This window comes from Molothrus aeneus, chromosome 1 (assembly GCF_037042795.1).
Source record: "Molothrus aeneus isolate 106 chromosome 1, BPBGC_Maene_1.0, whole genome shotgun sequence".
NCBI classification, from domain to species: domain Eukaryota; kingdom Metazoa; phylum Chordata; class Aves; order Passeriformes; family Icteridae; genus Molothrus; species Molothrus aeneus.
The window spans coordinates 5474091-5501402 of record NC_089646.1 but is presented as its reverse complement, the minus strand read 5'-3'; the positions used below and the strand labels follow the sequence as shown (position 1 = coordinate 5501402).

The 27312-nt window shown below is 39.3% G+C and overlaps 1 protein-coding gene across 1 annotated transcript; it reads left to right on the top strand.

Annotated features, from left to right (window-relative positions):
- On the top strand, window positions 1-26838 carry WDR48 (WD repeat domain 48). Its single transcript, XM_066550776.1, has 19 exons — window positions 1-97; window positions 9120-9260; window positions 9584-9662; window positions 9940-10022; window positions 10138-10267; window positions 12061-12149; window positions 13015-13116; window positions 13436-13660; window positions 15023-15097; window positions 15411-15513; window positions 15811-15908; window positions 17481-17588; window positions 17945-18041; window positions 18548-18643; window positions 20661-20766; window positions 22149-22236; window positions 22800-22876; window positions 23628-23820; window positions 24815-26838. Exons 1-19 carry the CDS (start codon window positions 50-52, stop codon window positions 24908-24910), a joined length of 2034 nt encoding a protein of 677 aa, XP_066406873.1. The 5' UTR covers window positions 1-49; the 3' UTR covers window positions 24911-26838.
- The last annotated feature ends 474 nt before the right edge of the window (window positions 26839-27312 follow it).

Genomic DNA, 27312 nt, shown 5'->3' with positions numbered 1-27312 from the left:
GGGGCCGGCACTTCCGGTCGGACATGACGCCACAGTGTCAACATGCAAGATGGCGGCGCATCACCGGCAGAACACGGCGGGGCGGCGGAAAGTGCAGGTGAGGGCGCGGCGGGGCCGGCACGGCTCAAAGGGAGCCCGGAGCCTCGCGGGCCGCGCCAGCGGCTGCAGGGTGTCAGCCTTTGGGGGTTTCTATGGCAGCGCAGTCGCCTCATCTCGCACAGCCGCGCTGCGCTGAGGGGAGGCAGCGCCGCACGCCCCCGGGGTCTCTCCCCCGCCTCCGCCGGCCGAGGGGGCGAGCGGCCGCCTGAGGCAGCGAGGGGGGGAGCTGCTGCTCGCTGCCGAACCGGGCCGGGTTCTGCAGCCCGCAGGAGGCAGAGCTGAACCAGCTCGGATCAAAAGCGGCGGAGCACGGCGGGAGAGCGAGAGAACGGTGACCCCAGACCTGCTTGGGTGGAACGGGAATTGCCAGCAGCGACAGAGCTGCGGGTTCCTGTCACGGCTGTGTCCGGTGCCAGAGTACTTTTAGGTTAGATAGTGGGAAGAAAGTATTTGCTGTGAGCATGGTGAGACGCTGAAATAGTTTTCCTAGTGAAGCTCTGGATGCTCCATCACTGGAATTTTTCAAGGCCGGGTTGGACGCGGCTCTGAGCAACCTGGCCTAGAGGAAGCTGTCCCTGCCTAGGGCAGGGGGTTTGAACTCGGTGATCTTCGAGGTCCCTTCCAACCCAAACCATTCCATCATTCTGTGATCTGCTTTGCATCATGTTTCTGCTTAGTTTCTGTAAAACACTCTGTCCTTTCGCACACGTGAGCGAGGAGCAGGATTTTTTTTCCTCTCAAGTTTCAGAGATATTCCTTGCCAGCTCCAGGCAGCATTTGTTGAAGGAAACCCGTGGCACAGGCAGTCAGGTGGGTGTAGACTTTCTCAGCACACTTGAGGAAGAATTAAACCCTGTGGTTTGGGCCCAATTGTAGCTACAAATGGATTGTTGTAGCCTTGGTGGAGACTGGAATTTCCAAAGTGCGTATAAAAAGTCAAGACTTTAACAGTTAAAGTCATTAAAATAGGTTTATTTTATGGTTCTCAATGCTTTTCTTCTTGTTTGTGATACTGCCTGCCCTTTAGATGTTCTTACAGCTTTCACTATGGAAAAGATTTAATGCATTATCAGTGTGCCAAGCTGCCTAGTGGCAAATGCCAGTTGCAGCTGTACCTATCCAGTGTGATCAAATGAAATATTGATTAGGCTTGAAATAGCATTAGGAGCTTTCAAAACAGAGGTGGGTTTGATTTTTGACATATCATTTATCACAGAGAGGAAATGGGCATCTTATAGAGCATCTAGTGTTTTCTGTGGTTAAGGGAAGGACTCTTTCATTTCTATATAAAGAATTCCCTTGCCTTGACAGAAAAAAAAACCGGATATGATTTAAAATGTAAAGAATGCCTGTGCTGTGAACAAGTTTTTGCAGGTTACACCCCTAAGCAGGGGGTTTTTATTATACCTTGATATTTGTTTGATACACTCCTATTTATGAAGTAGTATTTCCCTGACAGCAGCATGCATCAAAGAGCTCACTGTTTCTTTTTGTCACTACTATTTTTTGTATTCCAAGCACTGATTGACTCAAAAGTTTGTTTTTACAGGTGGTTTTGTGCTGGTTTATGATGTTTTGTCTGTTCTCATTGTGCTGTGTGGTATTTTTTTCACCTTATGTACTAATGACACTTGATGTACATGACACTGGTCTGTGTCTCAGCAGTGCACTGTGATTTAGATCCAGATTGGTTGTGTTTTCCAGAGAAGTTTCCCAGCCCTGGAAGTGTTCAAGACCACCTTGGACAGGGCTCCAATCAACTTGGCATAGTGGAAAGTGTCCCTGCCCATTGCAGGGGGTGGAATGAGAGCATCTGTAAGGTCCCTTCCAACCCAAACCATTCCATGATAAACATTTATAAAGCTTGACTAGAAGCTGGGTTTTTTTCTTGACTCTTATTATTTCACCTGCTTCATTAGTAACAGGACTTTGCTCAAGTAAATGAGTTTTAAGTGGCTGTTTTATCCATCAGCTGCAAATGAAAAAATAAAACCACTCATGATTTATTTTAATCCCCAATGGCTGAGCATTTAGGGTGCTTCTACAGAGAGTTTTTGGGAGAGAGACAGAGTTGGAGAAATTTGTTCCAAGCCTCTGAGGATGGAAGAAGAGGCTTTTACAAAAGACACGTCTCAGGCATGAGGGAACATTGATTCCTTACATGGCAGGAGAGCTGGTTGAAATTTATGGAAATCAGAACTATTATTAGCTTGGATGCACCTGTTCTACTGGTAAGCAAAGCCATCCAAAATAGTCAGTTTAGGGTGCTTCTGCATATCATTTTAGTTTCTAATGGTTTAGTCAGAGTGGATGTTTTAGGCCTCAAAATAAATTCCATGCATAGAAAAAGAAGAGTAGTTAAACTCTTTAAATGGGAGTTAGGCATTTGAAGTGTCCAGTGGCAGGTGTTTGTGAAGCTTAGCCCTGCCTTTCTGAAGGCTGCAGGAGTGAGCTTGAGTGATTTGGGAAGGCAATAAGGGTGCAGGGCTGTGTCAGACACTGATTTGGAGGCAGTGAGGGTGCAGGGCTGTGTCAGGCACTGATTTGGAGGCAGTGAGGGTGCAGGGCTGTGTCAGGCACTGGTTTGGGAGGCAGTGAGGGTGCAGGGCTGTGTCAGGCACTGATTTGGGAGGCAGTGAGGGTGCAGGGCTGTGTCAGACACTGATTTGGAGGCAGTGAGGGTGCAGGGGTGTCTCAGGCACTGATTTGGAGGCAGTGAGGGTGCAGGGCTGTGTCAGGCACTGATTTGGAGGCAGTGAGGGTGCAGGGCTGTGTCAGACACTGGTTTGGAGGCAGTGAGGGTGCAGGGCTGTGTCAGGCACTGGTTTGGGAGGCAGTGAGGGTGCAGGGCTGTGTCAGACACTGATTTGGAGGCAGTGAGGGTGCAGGGGTGTGTCAGGCACTGATTTGGAGGCAGTGAGGGTGCAGGGCTGTGTCAGACACTGGTTTGGAGGCAGTGAGGGTGCAGGGCTGTGTCAGGCACTGGTTTGGGAGGCAGTGAGGGTGCAGGGCTGTGTCAGACACTGATTTGGAGGCAGTGAGGGTGCAGGGCTGTGTCAGGCACTGATTTGGAGGCAGTGAGGGTGCAGGGCTGTGTCAGGCACTGATTTGGAGGCAGTGAGGGTGCAGGGCTGTGTCAGACACTGATTTGGAGGCAGTGAGGGTGCAGGGCTGTGTCAGGCACTGATTTGGAGGCAGTGAGGGTGCAGGGGTGTCTCAGACACTGATTTGAAGGCAGTGAGGGTGCAGGGCTGTGTCAGGCACTGATTTGAAGGCAGTGAGGGTGCAGGGCTGTGTCTCAGGCACTGATTTGGAGGCAGTGAGGGTGCAGGGCTGTGTCTCAGGCACTGATTTGAAGGCAGTGAGGGTGCAGGGCTGTGTCAGATGCTGCTGTTTGCCGTGTGCTGCAGTTTCAGATGTTGTCCTGGCAGTCAAGTCAAGGTGAAGCTTTCCCAGCAGGTGCCTTGAAGGAGCTACCCTGGAGGAGTTGCATTGTGACTGCTCTCCCAAACTTGCTCCTTGGCCAGAATAAATTTACCCCCACAGTCGAAACAACATGAGAGTTTTGCCATATAAGGATCAGCATCCTTATAATATTATTGCATGAATTTTAAGCACTTTTTAGCTTCACATCTTGTACAGAGTAAGAAAATCTCATTGTCCATTCCTGGGAGTGTTCAAGGCCAGGCTGGATGGGGGTTTGAGCAACTTGGTCTAGTGGAAGGTGTCCCTGCCTGTGGCAGTGGGTGGAATGAGATGATCTTTAAGGTCCCTTCCAACCCAAACCATTGTGATCTATTTGAATCTGATTTTGTCATATTTGTGCACTAATACTGCAGCTTAGTAGGTGTGATATCTGTCTTTTTATATTTCATATATAATAAATGTAAAAATTAGAATTCTGAATATTTATTTATTTCACGTGATGATTAAGCCAATATGTTGGTTCCATTGTAAAAAGATAAAATGAGCTTCTTAATGCTTTCCATTACTTTTATTCTGGAACCTAGATAAAAATTCAAATAGTCTTCTTAATTAAAAGCCATGTTTTTAGGAATACATATGCTCCACTAAGATATTAAAGCAATGTTCTTTTTTTTTCCCTTGGTATTTCACTGCTGCTTATCTCACTCTTGATGCAATTCAGAACCCTCTCATAGAACCTTCCCATTATTTGGAGAAATACCTTTTTTTGTTTTTTGCTCACTTAGAAACAAGGAATGAGTGTCCTCAGAGCTCAGCTGGTTACAATTTCCTCCATGTGGTTCGGTGGGATGTTTTAAAAGCAGATTTTACCCATCTGTGAAGATAAAGTCTGTTATAATGCATGTAATGTAACAAGGGTAACATGATCCCACATCAGTTGATACAAGTGTTTCCTGCACGGATAAGTGTAAGTCCTGCAAGAAATTCATTTGGCTTTGTGTGCCAAAATGTATCTGTGGGCAGTAGCTTTATGTGTGGAGCTCTTAGGTAGTCATTAAAATGATTACTCCTGATCCATTTAGGCTCCTGAATCCCATAAACTCTTTCTAATGAGTGGATGTTTGTGCACTGCTGCTGTGGAAGATTCTTACTCATTCTGGGAGCTTATAAAAGCTGCAGCAGCGTCCATGGCAAAGCTTTGGTTGTTAGTAAAATATTTCACATGCCACACGGCCTGCTCCTCCCAGCCAATGTGGCAGTAAAGCAATGCTGATCTATATCCCAGTTTTTGTGTCTGTTTGTATATCCCAGATTTTGCCCCTGGCTCTGTGCTCTGCTGGGAAGGGCACAGCAGGGATGTGCTCCAGCCTGCTCCAAGGAGCAACGCCCCTGAGGTCTCAGAGCCCTCACTTCTGGGGTCTCCACACCCCTTTCCAGTGCTTTATCTTCAGTGATAAGATCTGTGTTCTTCAGGAGCAGAGGTGAATTTTATTCACAGCAGTTTCTCCTCAGACACAACTTCACTGCATTTCTATTGTTTAGATATGTTTGTGTACACACAGACTTGAAAATATGCTTTGTTTTTGTATTTTTGCATACTTACTAAATCTTCTAATATTTCTTAAGTCTATGCTAAGTGACACTCAAAAACCCAACCAAACAAAAAATCACTTTCTCACCTTTTTCTCCTCAAATAAGAACATAATGGACAAACTCATGTGGGTTTTCAGCAATCTTCCTCTGTTCTTATTAGTGAATGTTTTGGTTTTGTGGACTTGACTGTGTGTCCACCTCTCTTACACAAGTTCCCCATGCATTTCAGCAACTTTTCAACAGATTTTGTGGGGCCCCTAATTTTTCCTTCTATGTTAATATGGAGTTAATGCATTTAAGTGCAAGTATCTGGATGCTTCTGGTGTTATACCTCCCTTTCCAAAGGGTTCCATGTGGTGTGCAACAAATGTCTCATGGGGTTGTTTTTAGTTCAGCCACATGTGCTGTGTGTCTTGATCTAGTTTTGTTAATACACAAGATGTTTATTTCAGCCCCAGTGAGTGGTTACCAGGAGTAGACCAGTCAATATTTATTATTTTGGATGAGCAAATAAATAAGTATTTTCAGTGTAAACAGCTGACAGTTTCTTGGATATCATTTGGTCTCCAAAATGAGTTGGAGAGTGCATTCTTTGCTGCAGTCCTTTTCAGCTCATACTGTTTTCAGGACAGATGGTTTGCCTTGTCCTTAGCCAGCTGCTGAAATTGCAGCGTTCATTTCAAGTGTTGGTGTTTTGTCCCATCAACTTGCTGACCACAGAATAATTTTCTCTCATTTTCATTTTCTTTGTTTGTCCTTGTAGTATCATGAATTAAAAAAAAAAAAGGAAGTCTGTATTTAATGTGGATTAGAATTACTTTTCTGATTGAAAAATGTCTGTCATGGTTTCTCCCCATGACATGGAAGAAGTTATCATTACCTAATAAAATAGGAATTTCTTTTTCTTATTGTTAGTCCTTCAATTTTTAAGAAAGTTTATCAGGACAAGTATACTTGTCCTGATAAGTATATATATTCCAAATATATATATTCCTTCTGTGGACAGTAAATAACACTGTAAAATTCTGAGGAGAGACAAAAATAATTGTTTGAATTCTGTGCACAGTAGCAGTCACTGATGGGAAATTCTGTATCAAGCTCTTTTTGTTGTTTTGCTATATTTTTTTGCATCAAAGATCTCTTGTATTTACGCCAATAAAAGAAACACAGTATTTTAATCTTGTTTAATTCAGTTGTTACAGCAGAGTTATTTACCCAAGTTTGTCACAGGGAGAAAGAAAGATGATGTTGGATTTCCTGCTCAGCTTCTGCTGAGATCCATTTCAGATCTAGAAGGGAACAATAACACTGAAACAATATAACCCCTCTCTTTAGCCCAGTTCTTTTAAAATAAAAGCAATACTTGCCAAGAGATGTGTGACTGAATTAATATGTGGAAGTCATTAAAGGCAATAGAGGGCAAATTAACTTTTGACTATTTCAGTGCTGTTGATAATGAGAAATGGTTGTCAGTCTCCTCTGATTATGTCTTTTTGTGAGGGAAAAACAGCATTTGGTTGAGCTGACTTTAATTTCATCAAGATTAATGTAGAAATATGACTCAACTTCCAAAGTCCTGTGAAAGTCTTAATCATACATGAAAAGTACCTCATTTGGGGATTTTTTTGCATTTTTAAATATTTATGCCTGTGTTTTTCTTGACTTCCTTTAAACTAAAAAGAAGTAGCATCATTATGTGCAGAAAGCATCAGCGTTACCGTGCTTAGGTGACTAACATAGTTTGACAATCTAACTTATGAGTGGAATGAGGAGCTCTTAAATTATACCTGAAAATATAACAAATATGGGAGGCAACTGACAGAGGAGGAAAAAATCCAAAAATTGAGCATTTCTCAAAGTAATATCCTGGTAGCATTTGGGAAAATGAGAGATGGAGGGCCCTATCGTATAACAAATAAGGGAGGTGACTGACAGAAGAGGAACAAATCCAAAAATTGAGGATTTCTTCAAGAATATCCTGGTAGCATTTGGGAAAACAAGAGGTGGAGGGCCCTGCTGATCTTGAACCTGATACTGTGTCAGGAAAATATTGCTCTCTCTAATGAATAACATTAAATTTGATCTACTGGTTTGTGTCTTAGCTGGTCACATATAGTATTTTTACCTGAGTGTATTCATTGGTTTTATAAGCGTTTGATAGCAACATGAATTTGATGGGCGTCCCTTTGCCTTGTGTTGGAATCATGTTAAACCTTGAGTTTTGTGCACATAATCTGTGTGGGTCTTTCAGCAACAGAGCCATGATATGATTAAGCCCAGGTAAGGATTGGCACACATCTTTCTCCCTGCATCTCACAAAGAAATAATACCTCAAGTGCTTAAAGTGCTTTAACAAGAGCACTTCTGTGTGGCTGATGGTGTCTCCTTGCAGCAGCATCTCTGGAGCTGTGTGTAGGTGGAAACTTGAGCATGGAGAGTGAGAATGTTATGGATGAGTCTGGGATGGGTGAAAGAAGCTGAAAGTATTGGAAATGAGGATACAATCTAAAACTGGCAGAACTGTGGTACTAAAAGGCTGAGAGTGGCTGACAGAAGGTCTTTAAGAGCATTGGGGATATAATAATATACTTATGTGTATTACACATATACAATTATGTATTATGTACATCACATTATTAAGTGTAGTGAAGGACTTGTGGAATGATAATGGAGAGTGTTGAGGCAGGAGGATAAAGGAGATTCTTAATTTTGGTCCTTCAGTGCTGGTCTGTAAAGCTGCTGCAGCTGTTTCTCAACCAGAGAATAGCACTGGACTGGTTTTCTGGAAGCATCAGTGCTCTGGCTGTGCTGCCTGAGGATGGGATAATTTGATGGAGGTGTTTCCCACATTCACCAAATGGACCTGTCAGCTCTCATGGTACAGAATCTGAGCTGCTGTAAAATACTTCTGTGATAAGGACCAGTGAACAGCTGAATTTATTGGATTTATTTGGTGTCACTGAGATCTGATCTGGAAAACATTTTCTTTATACTACTTTAATGCAGTTACTGGAGTGAAAAATTGATTTCAGATCTCTAGCCCAGGACTACTCCTTGTAAGCATTTTCAAAACACTGGTGCTTATGTGTCCAGAGGATTCCTGTTTTGAGCAGGTTTGATTACACCAAGCATGAAATTTTACCTTGTTCTGGTTATATTTTATAGAATCTGGCAGGATGCATAACTGGCATCTTCCCCTCCTTTTCTCTCAGTGTGAGGGCTTTCCTCAGAGCAGTGTGTAAACCCAGGGATCAGGAAAGTGAGTGCAGGAGCTCTGAAGAAACTGCAGTGTCTTAGAATTGTATTTACTGAACACTAATAATGGAGACTGCTGTGGTCTTTCAGGGTCTCCTGAAATTTCCCTTTAGTTTTTCTGAGCAAACCCATGAAATAACCTTTACACACAGTGCTGTCAAACACAGAAGGAAAGAAACTAATGGAATAATTTATCTGAAAGAGCACTAAGAGTTTGAGTTTCTTATTATATTGGCAGGTAGGCATTTCTTAAAAAATTGGTTTAAAATTAGTAGTGACACCTATTGAATTTGTATCTGCAGTCTTTCAGTGCTTTGTCGGCCATGGTGACCACATCCTCTCCTTTGTGAGGCTGGGAAATACTGACATTGCAGCTATGGAAACTGTGGAGCCCCCTTGGGAAGTGACACACAGACTCAGTGTGTTGTGTAAGATCACCCAGAATATGCACACCCAGCAGGGAATTGAACTGAGGATTCTCTGGGTCTAACTCAGCTTAAGTTGCAATGATTAAAATAATCCACTGGGCTCCAGTTGTATCACTGCTAAATCTTCTCTGACTGTTGCCCATTTTTGGGGGCAAATAACTTTGGTGGTGCTGGTAACTCTCAAACTGACAGACAATGCTTGTAAAACTCTCTGTGTTTTCTGCTCAAGAACCTTACAAAGATGAAATGAGATGTTCAGATTTTATGGCCATGTCAATATCTTAATACCATAATTGGATTTGTGCAAATGTGTTTTAGGTTTCCTATGTGATTAGAGATGAAGTGGAGAAGTACAACCGGAACGGGGTAAATGCGCTTCAGCTGGACCCAGCATTAAACAGACTCTTCACGGCAGGGCGGGACTCCATCATAAGGATATGGAGTGTCAATCAGCACAAGGTCAGTCAGGACAGCCTCCCTGGCTCTAAACCTACTTTTTTTCCAAGTTATTCTGCTGGTAGGCTGCCTACAGGGCTGTACCTGATGTTGTTTCTTAACAGCTGCCAATTATTGTGATCACAGAATCCTTTTGGTATTGGTTGTACTGTGGCATGTTACATAACTGTGTAGTTCTCACAAAAAGGGTTGTGGGAGAGTGATTTCAAACAACTCTGCACTAGGAAACTTTGAATCCATATGCAGGTTGAAGAAGGTACCACAACAGGATGTGATAGTCACAATCTTCTCCATTGGTGATGAGCTTATTTTTTCTTAATTTGCAGCAAGACCCTTATATAGCATCTATGGAACATCACACAGATTGGGTAAATGACATTGTGCTCTGCTGCAATGGCAAAACATGTAAGTACTTAAAAGTTTCAGAACTGCAGTATTTAGAAACTGTATACAAGTAAATTATCTGCTGCTTTAATTATTTTGCATCTTCTCTTAGCATGTAAAATTAATTTTTGATGTATATTTTAATTTTGGTAAATAGTCTAAGCAGCTGTTCTAATGAAAATTGAAATGTTATATGAATTTTTTTAATCTCTTTTGAAAAACAAATTAGACTAGTACAAATATGCTCTAAAGTAATATATAAGCCATTAAAATTTAGTCTTTATTCTTTCCAATTTAGTGATATCTGCTTCTTCAGATACTACTGTTAAAGTGTGGAATGCACATAAGGGATTTTGCATGTCAACACTAAGGACGCATAAGGTGAAAAACATTATCTGTAAATACTGTGTGTGATCAGTGCCATTCTTACAATTATTAAGATGTAGACTTCAAAAGGATAACATTGATTCATATTGTTGTATTTATTTTATTGTAGGACTATGTGAAAGCCTTAGCATATGCAAAAGATAAGGAGCTGGTAGCATCTGCTGGGCTGGACAGACAGATATTCCTCTGGGATGTAAATACTCTCACAGCACTGACTGCCTCAAATAATACTGTCACAAGTAGGTACCTGGGGAGGGGAGGCAAATGCAATCCATTTTATTGAGTAACATAATCTGTGAGGTCAGCTTAAAACCACAGATGCCTTTTTCTGTCTGTACATAAAAAATGGGCAAGAAATTTGAAGGAGGGGTTTGCATGCATTGAGTCCATTTGTTGTGTTATGTAATAGCTGGAAATCTAGAGCAGCCAACAGTCATGGCATTTAGAATAGAGGACAAGTCTCTGTGAACTGTTTCTCCTGAACTGTAACATGCTGGTTTCTCTGAAACTTGATAGAACTTTAACTTGGGAAGATTTTAACCTCTCAACCAGCCTTTTATAGAAATGTTCTCTTAGCTTATTTGTTCCTACATTTTTCTGTGTTTTGTGATTTGAGGTTGGTTTTTTCTTGGTATAGATGCTGAAAAACAGGAAGTACAGCTCCTAAAGCAGGACTTGATACATTTGTCAAATCTGTCAGAAGAATAAGTTACTAGATAAACTAGACTAAAAAGCACACAGTGACACAAAGCACTGATTACATGTAAGGATAACTGACAGGTGAGATCTAACTCACTTGAGAGTGGAAGGCAAGCAAAAACTGAAAATTCTACTCATCAGGGTTAATGGTCAATGTCACCCTCATCTTTTAGGAAGTCACCTGTTCTGCTTCTCTCCCAGAAAGGCATTGTAGAATATATAGAATATATATAGAGTATAGGGTTATAGAATATCCTGAATTGTAAGGGACCCTCAAGGATCATTGAGTCCAGTTCCTGGCCCTACATGGGACAGCCCCAAAAATCTCAGCCTGTGCCTGAGACTGTTGTCCAAATGCTCCTGGGGGCTCTTGGCAGCCCTGGGGCTGTGACCATGCCCTGGGGAGCCTGTTCAGTGTCCCACCACCCTCTGAGGGAAGAACATCTTCATGATTTCCAACCTAAACCCCTCTGACACAGGCTTCTCCATTGTGACAAAATGTGATATTAAATTATGATATTAGGTTACAAATCCTGTGTTGAAAACTTGGCTCCATCTTATAAATAAATCATTGTGTGAAGTTTCTCATTTTTACTGGCCATGCAGTTTGCTGCTATTCTCAGCCTTCTTGGCATACTGATGGTATGGATTTGAGGCTTGATGAAATGCCTGATTGTGCTCTCTAAATAGATGATTTTCATTTGCTGTGTCTGTGCTTTTCTGAGTTGAAGGACTGGTACTTTAATCTCCAAAAGAGGGTTAGGCTGGTTGGTATAGAATTCCTCAGCTCTGATGGTAGGTGTGATGCTAAGGAGCTGCCATATGGTTTTCACAAGTGCAGAGGTAGCATCCCTGCTCAAATAACACATTTCAGTGCTGCAGTGTAACTTCTCTGCATTTCTGCTGAATTAGAAGAGCCTTTAATACAAAATGTAGAATTTTACTGTTACTTGGCTTGGAAAAAAAATCTCTGCACTTAAATCCACATGCTGTGTGTTACAAGATCACAAAGTGTCATATTCCAATGACACAGTTGAGCAAGAGTAGCTTGATGGCCCTGGCACGGAACTGTGGTGCCAAAAGGTCACCAAAATTGTAATGACCATAAATCTGAGGGGTTACTTTGTTTTTATGCAGCAGTAGATTAAGAATTGGAAAAGGGTTTTCCCAGCACTATGCTGACTATAGTCTTTCTTAAAGCAACTCTTTATATGGGGCAGAGTGGCACTATTTTCATGAGTCAAGGAGTATTAAAATACCAGTTTTGAGTCAATAAGTATGTGTTTCAAATAACAGCATTAAAATTGAAAATGTGAATTTTATTTTGAAATAGCTTCTTCCCTGAGTGGGAACAAAGACTCAATCTACAGCCTTGCAATGAATCAAATGGGAACAGTTATTGTATCAGGGTCCACTGAAAAGGTAAGCAAAATTTGGTGGGGTTCATTTCACTTCAGTTCAATTTCAGTATAAAGAGACAATTTTATTCATTTTCAATGTCATGTCTGTAGCAGCTTTTGTGTTTTCAATAGCAAGGGCAGACACTTCTCTGAAGTGGGAGTGCAAGTGTAGGATACAAATCCTGCCTCAGTCAGAAGATGTGATGTATCCATAGAGCTTTAATACATAGGGGAGACAGTCAGATCATCTTGTGTAACCCTCTTTGTCAGGGATCATTACATTTCCCCACAAGAGCTCTGATTTTGAGGACACATGACTCAGATGATTATCAAAACTGAAGCAGTTGCTGCAGGTAGGAGAGAAGGTGCCAGCAATTTGCAAGATCCCTGCAGGAGGTGGGAAATGAAGAAGCTAATGAAGCTCAAGTGTTCCCAAGAGACAGCCTTGCTCTTTGTTAAGGAAGGTAAAACAGGCTTATATCTCTGAGTTGGTTTTTTTTACCTAATCTAACCTTGAGAGAATTTTATTTCCAAGACAATATAAAACAGAAAATAGGATACACCAGTGGAGCATCTTAGAGATTCTCAGAAGCATAGTTTATGCCCACATGACACTGTCCTGTTTCCAGTCACTTCCATTCTTTAATTTCTTTATGACAGAAGAAGCCAGAACAAATTAATTTAAATTAGGAGAAGATCACATCTGATTATTAGAGCTGCATGAGATATAGTTATGTCTGTCTTGTTCAAACATATATTTTCAGTGATGGATGTCCACATGTTTGGAATGAGGGTTGATTCATTTGGAAAGATCTCATTTCTGCAGAGATAGCACATTGGTGAGAAGAATGGTGTTAATGTCATTTATCCAATGTCTGTTCCCATAGGTTCTAAGGGTGTGGGATCCAAGGACTTGTGCAAAACTAATGAAACTCAAAGGGCACACAGACAATGTCAAAGCTTTGTTGTTGAACAGAGATGGCACCCAGGTACGTGCTTTAACCTGAGACAAAGGCATTTTACAGAGTAGAAAAAAGTCATTAGTCCATTTCAATGTAATTATTTAATGTCATAGATTACAGATATTTAGTGGTTAAGAGGGGGAGGCTGATGGGTGAAAGTTGATTTTACCACTGTTCATTTAAGTGTGCGGTGGGTTTACATAAAATACTGGAAATCCTGACTAGGATTTAGCACCATTTTAGAGGAAAAATATAACTATATGAGTGATCAAATCTTTTTATGGGGAAAAAATATTTTGAAATACTGAAATAACTATTTGATTGAAATTTGCTGGTTGTTGCTCAGTGTCTTTCAGGCAGCTCTGACGGGACGATCCGCCTGTGGTCCCTTGGGCAGCAGAGGTGCATAGCCACGTACAGAGTCCATGATGAGGGTGTTTGGGCTCTGCAGGTCAATGAAGCCTTCACTCATATTTATTCAGGAGGAAGAGACAGGAAGATTTATTGTACAGATCTAAGAAATCCTGATATCAGGGTGCTGATCTGTGAAGAAAAGGCACCAGTTCTTAAGGTAATTGAGTTTAATTCAGTGAATCATAGAACGTCTGAGCTTGGGAGTGATGGCTGAAGATCATCTGGTCCATTTCTCTGCCCTGCCCAAGAGCACTGGATGAGTTTTCAACCAGTTTTCGACCAGTTTTCAACCCCCATCAAGATGGGTTTTGAGTATTTCCAAGAGTGGAGAATTCACAACTTGTGCCAGTGTTCTGTGACTCTCATAGTATAAAAGGATAATTGCGTGTTTTCTTGTGAAACAGTGGCTTGAGGTATAAATTGATTAAAGAATTCACATTGGCTAACAAGTGTTTACTACACCACATCTTCAGCAGATTGGCTCTGTCTCCTAAATTGCATCTGAAGTTTAATTGCCTGAAGAAGATGGATGCCTGGCAGCTACTGAAAATGTGCAAATTTGAACATTACTGAAATTGAATATGCTTCACACATGAGAAGTTGGGTTTATCAGGCTCTAGTACAGTTTTAAGAAACTCAGCTGGCATTGCCAAGGTTTTATACAAAAGGGGATTTTTCTTAGCAGCAGCATATGTGCACAGGACTGTTTTAGAATCTTACATACTCATGGGAACCAGGAGTAAAGTTGTTTGTGGGTTTTTTTTGAACACCTAAGCATGATATTTGCAGGCACATGTCTGAATCTTTCAAAGAGGCTGGTTTTTATTTTTTTTGCTGTCTCTGACTTTAGTGACATGACTTTAGAACCTGCAGGTGTATAAGGAGTGTGCAATTGAAACATATGCTAATAGATATGAGCAGCCTGGCTTTCCTTGGGAGTGAACTCTAGCTTAGAGTGTTAAGATAAAATCCTGGATACATTAATTTAGTTCTGGAAAAGTCAGGATGTGAGATTTCAGTTCAAAATGGAAAATGAAAGTGCTGGTCAGCTGTACAAAGGTCAGAAGGGGCCTCTAATCTTGGCTACAGTGATCTGAGAAATGTAATGGCAGAGCCAAATATATAAAATTCTGCTTTTTCTATTAGAACTTCTTACATTCTCATTTTAACCATATGAAGTGTCTGAATACAAAGTAATTCAGAAAATCCTGTACTTAGGAAGCTGTCCATTAGGCAAGACTGCATCATGCTGGAAGTAACTCTAGCTACTGTGTTAATACACATTGCAACTATTATTGCCCAAGTCTAGAATTCATTTGTTGAATACTTGTAATAATTCCTCTGGATTTTCAAAGTTTCATATTAGGTACTTTTCATTTAAACTTTGTATTTCTGCAATAAACTGAAAGTCATGCTGTTTCTGAGATACTCTGTTATAGGAGTGGGTCTATACAAGACAATACAAATTATCAAAGGGAAGCTAAGTTAAGCATGACTGAAAATTTGTTTTATTATTTAGATGGAACTGGATAGATCAGCTGATCCTCCTCCAGCACTTTGGGTAGCAACAACTAAATCCTCTGTGAATAAATGGGTAAGTGATACATTTTACAGTCTGTGAATACAATGGAGTAGTCATGGCATTTGGATGTACTTTGATGTGTAAGTTTTCTTTAGAATAAATCATAAAATACTAATATTAAAATTGCTCAAAATGTATGAAGCTTAGAATTACTTTCTTTGCTCTATGGTTATGATGCTTTTAGAAATAAATTCTATTCCTTGGATCTGAGTAGATAACATCTAAATATCAGCATGAACTGGCAGTTGTTACTCACAGGTAAAAGCAGAGTTTGATTTTGAATGTGATGATTATGAATGTGTCATTATTTTCTTTCTTTCTTTAGACTTTGAAGGGAATCCATAATTTTAGAGCATCAGGAGATTATGATAATGATTGTACCAATCCCATACCACCCCTGTGTACACAGCCTGACCAAGTTATAAAAGGTAAACAGCTGTTTTGCAGAGGACCTTGTAAAATCTGTTTTCTTTAGCACAAGTGATCGAGCTTTAAGATTGACTCAGTTTTTTAAAAGCTTGATACTATGATTTCAACTAGAACAATGTGGTTATTGTCTATCCACTGTTGGTTACAGTTAAAATCACGTTTAAACCTTGGTGGTATCCAAGGTTTACACAAAAAATTGAAACCAAAGAACAGCATATGTCATGTCATGCAATTTAATTTAATGGGATATTAGATAAAAATGACAGCAGTAACCTTAATTCTTGTTTGTTTGCCAGGGGGTGCTAGTATTATTCAGTGCCACATTCTTAATGACAAGAGGCACATATTAACCAAAGACACAAATAATAACGTGGCATACTGGGATGTCTTGAAGGTAAGAATGTAATTTCAGATTTTCTACTGTTGGATCATTGATTATTTTGTGCCACTTTTTTATCTATCCACTTTTACTGTTTGAGATTTCTGTGGTAGAAAGTAAATCATCTTTCTGTCTCAGGATTTCATGAAAGGTTTGCCTTTTGAAAAAGGAGGGGCATTTCTGAGCTTTTTTGTAGCTTTCCCTGGGGTGAGGTTGATATCTGCATTCACCTGAATTCAATCCAGTATTGACATCTGCATTCTCCTGAAGTTCAGACCCTTGAATTTGTTCCAGGAAATAGTAATGTATGTTTTGATGCAGTTTTGTTTCACAGAGGGCTTATGTTTGCTGGTAACTCAGGAAGGCAGGAAAATGAACAGAAGGAAGCCTGATGTTGCCTGGGGAGACTTGGTGTCACATTTCTTTATGTTGTTTTACCCAATGATTGCTCAGAGGAGAGGGGAAAGAGTGCAGAGAGAAAGGACTCAAATCCCACATCAGTGAGGTGGTCAGCAATTTCTTCTCTGGCAAAAGCCTGTTTAAATTCTAAATATTTTCTTGTTCTTGAGCTATGCAGTGCAGCAGCCAAGATCAGTAATGAGGTAAAGCATGCTCAGCCAACTTACTGAGTTGTTAAATGAAGTGAAAAAGAAATTAAGTTGGAGGATATAGATATATACTAAAAATTATCTAGATTATTTTTTGAAAAGTTTTCTTTATGTCTGTATTTAAATGTGCAATGTTTGACAAAAGTCAAATGGTAATGGTAATTTCTACTTTCATTCAGGTATTTTTTTCTTAGTAAGGCTGTGAGAAGTCACTTGATATATGTTTAAATACATATTCACTGTAGAGGTGAGATGATTTGCCAGGTCAGTGTTGCTCCCTGCACTTGAAAGCTGAGACTTTATTGAGGGTGCAGGAGGAAGAGAGGGAGGTTTTCCTACCTGAAGCTGCACCCTTCAGTCTTTGCTTCCTGTAACTTTTCCTGGATTTTGAGGGAATAAATTCCAAGGTTGCAGGCCTTAGTGTTTGCCTAAAACAAGTATTTCAGGATGACTTTGCAAGTGGATTATAATAATTTGGATTTTAACAGAATTACTTAAAGGACTTTTAAAGTAAAAGTATGATAAAAACAGAAATAAAGCTTCTGCACAGAAATTCACTCACTGCTATTCCCATTGCAGTAGTTGAGCTGAATTAGTTGCTAGATGTGCTGGAAATACTGGTGTTTGATGGAGTACTGAAGTATTGGTACTGATGGGGAGAGAAATGACAGGGGCTATTAGAAGACAGCATTCTACTCAGTGTAGGGAAAATATTTTCTAATAATCTGAAGTAACATTTCCAGAGTTCTCTACTGGCTTGATTCCACTCCCTCAGAGATAAATGAAGAAAAAAAATTACTTACAATATAAATAACTGTGTGACTTTTTAAAAAAGATTTAACCTTTAACTTGGATGTTTTTGGACTGCAGTGCTCAGGAGAGATCATAAGTCACAATCATTCCAAGTGTGTATGAAAATCAAGGAAAAGTCTTGAGTGTTGATATTACTCAGTACTTGTACATTTCTTTTGGTGAACAGGCATGTAAAGTTGAAGACCTTGGGAAAGTAGATTTTGAAGAAGAAATTAAGAAGAGATTTAAAATGGTTTATGTGCCAAACTGGTTCTCAGTGGATTTGAAAACTGGGGTGAGATACAGCTCCTACATCTGTTGTTTTAATGTCATGTTTCGCTTTTTTTCATGTATTGTTTGTTCAAAAAGGTTTTAGTTTGTTAACTTTAGAAGAACATTCATTGCTTATCTGATGGATTAAATTTATTTTCAAATAAAACAGCAAATTTTATTTCTTAATAATTGGAGTAACATATCTTTTAATTAATTTGTGGTATAGTCCACCAATACCAATTGCGAATTAATACAGTTTGGTAAACAAAGTGTGCTGTCATGCTTTCAGAAATTCTTTGATTTGTAGGAGCAAAGTTAGAGATTAATAGACTTACTTAATCCCAAACTATTACATTCCTCATGGTCTTTTGCCAACAGATGTTGACAATTACTTTGGATGAAAGTGACTGCTTTGCAGCCTGGGTTTCAGCAAAGGATGCTGGATTTAGCAGTCCCGATGGTTCTGATCCAAAATGTAAGTTTTAACTAATAATAAAGTTTTATTTTAACAAAGAAATCAGAACAAATTCCAGTATATATGTTTTGAAGTATTCCAGTGCCACCCATGTCAGTATCTGGTTGGATTTTGAGGCTTACTTTCTTAATATTAAATTCTGTAGCATATTCTCCAAAGAAAGTATTTCCTTTTTTTCTGAAACAGTCATGTTCAGGGTTTACATCTAATTTTGTTTTAAACTTTTAAGATGCAAAAGGGAAAAAGTAATTATAACCTAATGTAGAGAATGCTAAAGCACAAGAGTGATCCAACAGCAGGGATTCTAAAATCAGCTTTTCCTGAAACATTGTAACATGCAGCTCTCAGATTGTGACAAGCAGATTTCAGTGCCCATAAATAGTTTGCTTTGGGAACAGGCCTGCTCAAACTCATGGGGAATTTTCAGCTGTGGATTCAAATGGACATTATTGTATTGCCCATGTTTTTTTGTGTGATTGAAGTTCTGCCTCACTGTGTGTTGACAGTAAACCTTGGAGGGCTTCTGCTGCAAGCACTTCTGGAGTATTGGCCTAGAACACATATCAATCCAATGGATGAAGAAGAAAATGAAATAAACCATGGTTAGTATTTTAATATTTTCCTTTTTTATTACTTGTCTCTTAAACAGAGACATTTGTTGTCTTACACCTATTTCTCTGTGCATTATAGACTTCATGTTTATTAGCACTTCTGAATTTGCTTTACACTAGAAATGTATTGTACTTCTGTTATCAGCAAAAATCTTAGGTCTCTCTGTAAAAAAAAAAGTAGGTGAATAAATGATTCTGAAGTTATAGAAACATGAAAAATATTGATGAAAAACAGTTACTGGCAAACTGAGGCTTGACTTGGAAAAGAAACACTAGATAATGGCAGTAAATAGTAATAATTCAGTTATCCAACATTAGCAAGTATTCTCTTGACTTAATTCCAGTTTTCTTCTAGGTATTGTGAACAAAATAAAAGCTTTATTGGAAAAAATACTTTCAGTGTAATAATGCATGAAGTAATTCCATAGAAAACTCCTTAAAGTCGTGTTTAAGGTAATAATGCCAAGTCTAATCAAGCCTTAGATGAAAGCCATGTGAAATGTAAGGTAGAGGCTGAATTTGGCAAAATAAGAGACTCTGTAAGTCCTGAGTTGGAGCTCAATTCAGCCCAGGTCAGAGTTAACTAAGTCTCATTTTTGGTGATCAAGAAATTACTTTCTATAGATAGATGATGCAATTAAGAAAACTGCACATTCAGCATATCTCACTGCTTTGTGACAAGACTGTGCCAAGAATTGGTTGCTTTCTTCTTTCAAAACTGGCCTCCGAGGAGGTTTAGAGCTCTTGGCAGACTCTTCTGGATCCAGCTGCTGATTCTCAGACTGTTGTGGATTGGCAGTTGGCAGCTTAAAGCCAGACAAGGTTTGAGAAGTGTCACTCACAGGCTTCTGTAGTGTTGGATTATTGATGCCACACTGCTTGTTCCTGTATAGAGGTATGGATTAGTGGAATGTTTGGAGTACACCCAACAGAATATTTTCTTTGCTGTTCCAAAAGAAAAAAATTACGAGATTGGCACTGAGCAGTGACTTGAGAAGGTGAAGTGGATGCTGGCATTTTTGTAGAGATACAAATTTAAATAAACACAAATTATGTGCAGTGTTGTTCCTCTCAATTGTTCAGAGAAGTGTTATGAAAAAAATCTTTCAAACTATAGGAGTTTTCAGTATCATGTTTACCCCTTCCAATACAGATTTTCTTTTTTTGTTTCTTTGCTTGTTACAATTTCTGACCTTTCTTTGCCTACATGTTTCTGGTTAGAAAGCTGAGGAATCATTCATCTCATCAGTCTGTGCCATTTAAATTTCTTAATGTTGCTTGAATTCAACATCTCTTCAAATACAGTAGTGAGGTGCTACAGTGTAATGGAGATGATTTTCCCAAGTGCAAGTCAGGCATCCAAATTCTTCTACATTGTTTCAAGATCCCTACTGATTAGAAGCTGCACTGTTCAAGAGGTGTATAAATAATGCTGATTTTTCTTTAATCTTGTCCTATCCACCTGATATGGAATCAGGTTTTTCAGTCTTTGAAGACCATACTGCTGTAATTAGCTATAATGAATTGAATTTATAACACAGGAAGTTCAAGGCACTGTGAGTCTGAGCTTTACTAGTACAGTGTTTTGACATCTGGCAAATCCAGGTAGAAGAGCAGTGCAAACAACCCTTCAAGAGTTCTGTACTGTCACTCTAGAGGGAAGAACAGTCTTGTCTCAGCAGAGTCTCATTAGTTGATTCCTAATTTTACTATTGTTCAGTTTGACAAAAGAAATGGGAGAAAAAACTCATAATTGGGTTTTGACTCCTGGACTTTTTCCTTTTTTCACAGGCTTTTGAAACAGACCTGCCACAAACCTGTATTGATCTTGCTACTGTCTAGTGGTTTTTTATATACTTGCTGTATCTTGGAAATGGGGATTTTCTTGGTTTTCATGAGGTTATGAGTTTATTAATTTACAAAATGCACCTGCTGTAGGTGGAATGGGTGCCCAGTTTTAAGGCCTAGTGCAGTCTCACTGCTGTTTTATGTGGTTTTTTTCCAACAGTGAATGGGGAGCAGGAGAACAGAGTCCAGAAGGGAAATGGATACTTCCAAGTGCCACCACATACACCAGTTATTTTTGGTGAGGCTGGAGGACGCACTTTGTTCAGGTATAAAAACTTAGAAATTCAGTGGCTGAGCAATCCCATTCTTGGTGGAAGCAGGAATGTTATCAAAAATGTTATTTTGCTCTCTTCTGTACATTTAAGACATAACTTTGCCAGGCAAAATAAGCAGTTGTTGATGATGATTTGTCCAACTGAGCATGTGAGTTTGAGCATCAGCAAGGTGTGGGGATTTAAAGCAGTAAGAGTTGTGTATAGTCCTTAGTTGTGTGTGATATTTTTGGGTGCCCTCTTTCTGCAAACTGATAAATTAAACTGTGTTTTAGAATGAAATTGTGCTACTTTAGATTGTGTGTTGTGCTGATCTCTGAGGATGAATTATTCAGGAGCTGCTACTCACTAGAGAATTGGCTTCTGCTCCCAAAATTAGTTGATAAATCCAGTAGAAGGTCCTAATCTCTGGCAGGCAGGAACACAGGCTCTGTATTGCAACATGTGTACTGGTTACCCTTCTATTTCTTCTTGTTCTACATTGAAAAACCCAACTGTGATATGTGATACATCAGAGACATTTTAACAGTGCTGCAAAACAAGTGCTGATCTTGCAACACTGTGAATTGTTTGATATTTACCGACATAGTGGATTTTAAATTTAAGGGGTGGGGCATGTTTGATTTGTTGGTTTTGTTTCCCAGGCTGAACAGGCCCCAGAATGATATGACTTTTAGTCAATGAAACAAGGAAACCATTTTCAGCTTGGAAAACTGACTTTTTTCCCTACAGTATCAATGTATTTATGTTATACCTGGGACTTAGTATTTGCCTGCATTGTGTTCTGGTGGATCTTCCCTTTGATGTAGCTGCTCCTCCTCCTCAAGAGAACACTGGAAAGGCCCCATTGGAGGGAGCAAGCCATATTTATGGGACCTAAAAGGTGGCTTGCAGGACTCTGCCAAAATACCTCGTTGCAATTTATAAAATGAAATGTGTCTTTTTTCCATCATTGCATGTGCACATTTCCTAAAACTGCTTTTATTCTTCAAGTGAGAGCTTAGCAGATGCTTTACATGCAAAGCTCATTTTTCTCAAGAGGAGAGAATTGCTTTATGCCAGGTGCCTTTCCCCTTCTCCTGACAGTTCTGTATTTTAACACACAACCATAACACAATCCAGAGCAAAGTACTTTTATCTGTTTTCTGTGTCATAGCTGTAGTCTCCTGAGATCCTACTCTCTGTTTCTGGGATTTGTCTTCCTACAGCTCCTTCTGCTCTTTACAGAAAATAAATAACCTCTTCCCCAGTAAGTTCATGATCCTAACAGAGTTCAGGCTCTCTGCCCATTAAAAGGGCAGAACCTCTCCTGAAAGCTTTTTAATGGAAATGGCAATAACTGTTGTTACAATAAAGGTTATTTCTGTGTGTCTCAGGTTGCTATGTCGGGATTCAGGTGGTGAAACTGAATCCATGCTTCTTAATGAAACAGTGCCACAATGGGTAATTGACATCACTGTGGATGTGAGTATTGGGTGTATAAGTTTGGATTGTTTTAGTTTTTTTTAAGATGTAGTACAATTAACTTTGCAGTATCTAAAATGACATTTTAAATTTTCGCTGTGTTTGTATTTAAAACAAGTGGTCTCAAGGTCTGTAATCAAGACCCTTTGAGATGCATCATTTTTTGATGTGTCTAGTTAAAGTACTTCTTGCTCAATTTCTTTTGACAGACTGTCTTAGATAAAGAATTCAAAGTCCTGTGCATAATTGGTATCCTTTCCTGGTGAGGAGCTCAGGAATAGAGAATACACTTCATATTGCTGCTGTCTTTTGATACTATCTAATTGCCTTTGAAATAAATGATAATTTATATTCAAAAGCTAGATGATCTGTGCATCATCTAAATTGAAGTGTCTCAGGAGTATGAGTAATTTGGAAGTTAGCTGTGGTGGGGATGTTGATTAGGAATCTCTCATGAGTTTTGATAATTAGGAGCTGAATATACTTCACATAGCAGCTGCTGCAAATAGGAGCTGATAATGGTTCATCCTAAATTAACACTTCTAAAACTTGTTTTCTTCTAGAAAAATATGCCCAAGTTCAATAAGATTCCCTTCTACCTCCAACCTCATTCATCATCAGGGGCAAAAACTCTAAAAAAGTAAGTAATGCAAATAAGACTATTAACATTGAACATCCAAATTGCAGAAAAAAACTGCAAGCTCAAGGGGAAAAAAAAAAACCAAACAAACAGCAAAAAAACCACCAAGCCAATTCACTGATTTTTCCAGAGAATTGTTTTGTGCTCGATGGATTTGTAGAAGTTCTTAGTCATTTAGGAGCATTGCTCTAAAGCACTAAGTTATATCAGAATATTTAAAAGCACTGTGGATTTGGGTTCAACAGGCAGTTGTTCAAGTTTATGCTAAGAAATGTCTAAGAACTGCCTACTGAAATGGAACTTTGTCTTTTGTGGTATTTAATTGGAAAACAGATGAATTTATAGATTGCTGCTCTGTTCAGAACCACAGCTTTGTTTCCTGTTGCCAACAGAGATGAATAATTGCTTTTTGAAAGGAAAAGGACAAAAACTGCCAGTAGGGAATGCAAACTAGTTTGCAGTCACATGAGCTGTAACTGGGAGCTGGGTTGGTTAGAAATCAATGCAGATTTTTATCTGGTCTTTTGAATATCTCAACTCATTTTTTGAGTTATTTGCTGTGTGACTCTTTGGCTAAATTGCTGTTATGATCATGGCATTCTGGATGATCCTGATAATTTACTACCAGACAACATAGAGATGATCTCTATGTAGTTACATAGTTTGCTACAGCTAAGGAAGAGGTTGTGAAGATAAGAAACACAGTTTGTTTCTCAAGTTTTTTCCTGACAAACACCTCTAACTCCTGCAGAGACCGGCTGTCAGCCAGTGACATGCTTCAGGTGAGAAAGGTGATGGAACATGTGTATGAGAAAATCATCAACTTGGACAATGAGTCTCAGACAACGAGCTCCTCCAACAATGAGAAAGCAGGAGAACAAGAAAAGGAGGAGGACATTGCTGTGCTAGCAGAGGAGAAGATTGAACTTCTGTGCCAGGACCAGGTAAGTTCCCTGTGATCAAAACCAGGCTCTAGCAGTGAATTGGTTGTGCATTTTTGAGTTCTGAACTTATAATATGCTACAGATTACCTGTTAACTTTAAAACTAAGTAAATGTTTTGACAATGTTAACTTAGTGCTGACACAAGTTTCTGACAGTTGCAGATAGGCAGATGAAGAAATTTTCATAAAAAAACCTGTTTAATTTGGTCTGGCATGGGGCCCTTACAGGGTTACTTGCTCATAGTCAACAAATGGCCTTAATACAATTCCATACAGTTGTATTTTTAACATTTCTGGAATTTTTGATTTCTGCTTTTTTGGCAGTTTTCAAGATTGGTCTGAAACCACTAATTGCCTAATAAGTGTAATGGAGATTAGGCACTGAGGAGTAATCTGAAGTTACATGTTACTCTGCTAAAATCTTTCAGTAATGCCTCAGGCTCAGTTGCTAATTGAAAAATCTGAGCTTTTGCATGGTATGGTATTTTCTGGTGTCCCCTGTGGCAGGAAGGAGTTGAGAATCTGACTCCATGTTCTTAGAAGGCTAATTATTATTTTATGGTATTGTATTATATTATATTAAAGAATGCTGTACTAAAACTATGCTAAAGGATACTTATAGAAGGCTTAACAAGATACTGATGAAAAACTTGTGAGTCTCTCCAGAGTCCTGCCACAGCCTGACCATGATTGGTCATGAAGTAAAAACAATTCACATGAAACCAATCAATGACTAGTTGGCAAACAATGTCCAAACCACATTCCAAAGCAGCAAAACACAGGAGAAGCAATCAGAAAATCATTGTTTTCATTTTTCTCTGAGGCTTCTCAGCTTCCCAGGAGAAGAAATCCTGGTAAAGGGATTTTTCAGAAAATGTGATGGTGACAGCATGGCTCATCTTGGTATCAGTTTTCAGTTTGGTTTGCTTTGTATTTTTTTAATTTCTGCCAGCCCAGCAGAATTGTTGAGTAAAAGCTGCCTTTTTGCTGTGCAGGTTTTGGACCCCAACATGGACCTTCGGACTGTCAAGCACTTCATCTGGAAGAGTGGCGGGGACCTGACACTTCACTACCGCCAGAAATCCACGTGAGGGCAGCGCGGACCCAGAGCAGCCATCTCTGACTTGACCTTGCTGTGCTGGTTCCCAGAGTAGTTCTAGAGCAGCCCTGAACCCCTAAGGTAGAGGAGACTTCTAATGCCTCAGTATGGATGGGAAGTAAACATTTAATTGAAGTGACTAATAGACCTGTAATATAGAGGAAAAGAAAAATCTATATGACTTAAACTAAAGTCTGTCCTAGTCTCAGTCAATGAGATGGGAGGTCCCTGAGTGGTTTGTGTTGTGTGAGGTGTACAGAGAGTGGATGATAACCCAGTGCAGACTTTTGCTTCCTCCTTTTTGCTTTTGGTTTTTTTTCCAGAACATAATCCCCTCATCTGCTCGTGTTCGGTATCAAACAGGTTTGGCCGTATTAGTCACTCTTCACAATGTAATTAAGAACTGCACATGAGGTGTTTTTAGCACATTCCATTCATGAAGTTCCAGCAATGATTTCTCACAGGTTACTTAAGCATTTCTACCACTAAAAGAAATTTGGAAAAAAAACCCACCAGAAAATAGGTATTGCATACTTGAATGAATGGGCCCATTTAATTGCAAACCAAGGGTTAACATGAGAATTGTTTTAATTGCTTTAGAGAGCTGTTGACATGCAAGATAAGAACACTAGAAAAATATCAGAGCAATGTGAGTCCAGTGATGCTGTGCATCATAATAGAGTGAACATGCTTTGCAGCAACTTAGAGTTTTTTTTTTCTAAATATATATAACTTCTTCCTGCACTGTGTCTTAGGTGTTCTAAAGACACACTAGTCTAATTTTTGGTAACTGTGCTCCAAAAGTATGTGACATTTTGTTAAAACTTCAAACCATTCTGATTATAACTTCATATGTTTAATGTTAAACTTAAAAAACTTCTTAGCAGATTTCATATTCATGAGATAAAAATATTGATTCTTCTTTTCTGAGGTTTTATATGCAATTGTTCTTTTGTTAGAGATTTATGCAGATCTTGTTTTCACTGCTATTTCTAAAAATCTGTGACTGTCATAGGCTCATGGTAATCTTTTATAGAAGTTTAACTTATTGGGGGGAGGGAGGGTAAGGGCCTTTCAGCTTTTTGTGAGGAAAATGTGGGGATATCCCAGAAAACCATTTGTAGCCAGATTTGAGCAAATTACAAATCCTCATAGAGAAATGGTTTAAAAATTACTCTTGTCTGAAGCAGAAGCACAAGTGCCTTCAAGGGGCAGTATTTTATTGGAGTTTCTTCAGGAGACACATGCTCTAGCCCTTCCTGTATCTTGTGATCAAGATTTAGGTTGAGGCCTAAGGAAAGTCCCAATAAATTATATTACTGGGATTGTATTGGTCAGACAAAAAGCAAAGTATTTTTTCCTCATGTTTTATTTGAAAAAATAGTCAAAATACAGTCAAATTAGTCATTCCCTTCTGCACTTTAAACCCAGCAAAACAAATTCATTGCTTAGACAAAACCATGGTTCAGAATCAAGCTAGCATGTCTTCTCCCATCTTTTGAGAATCAGGTTCAGTTTTCTATCCCCATTTCTGTGTATGCTTAGTTTGACACAATTGTGCTTTAACTGCACATTTTTAGTGCTGTTTGTGAATTAAATGGTTAAACAGAACTGTAACTTTTATTGGTAATCTGTCCTGACTTGTATTTATTACTAGCAAGGGTCTTTGTCTGTTCCAATAGGCACTGTTTGGGTTATGTTTTGTTTCCTGGTTGTCTTCCTGTCCTATTGTATACATTGGAGTTGCTCACAGTAATTTTTTGTTTGAAATCAGCCCAAGGTTGTAACTTTCCTTCTGTTTTTTTTCTTTCTAACCATCCCAAAACACAGTAACAGGAAAGATTAATGGAAGAGTCTGCAATGCCAGAAGGGTAAATGATGTTTCACAGTTGTATAGAATAAAAGGCTTTAGTTAAAATATTTTCAAGTTGTTTTGTGTACTAGATAAATTGTGTGATTTTGGAGCTTGAATTTAACAAAGAGCTTCAAAGTGCTTTGAAGCCTTAAGTAATGCAATGACTGAAGAAATGGCAATGCCTTAGCAGAATCCTGTGAAGATAATCTTAAAATGTGGTTGAATGTAAGAATTTTTGAGGTGAGCAGACCTTCAGATGTGAGCTCTGAGTCCTGTTGAGGGGACAATGTCACATGGGCAGTGCTGCTTTTGTACCATGGAAGTATTTTGTGCTAACAAGTGACCTGTACCAGTTGCTGCTGAGCTGTCTGGGTGTGGAAAGGTTGTAAGAGGCACATGGGAAATACAGCTGGGTGTTCTGATGTTGAAAATGCCAGGACAGAATGCTCAGAGCTTTTGCTGAGGGAATTGTCAGCTGAGCTGCTCTCTCAGAGCACACAGTAATTCAGAGCCCAAATGTGCTCCCAGATTCCCAGCTC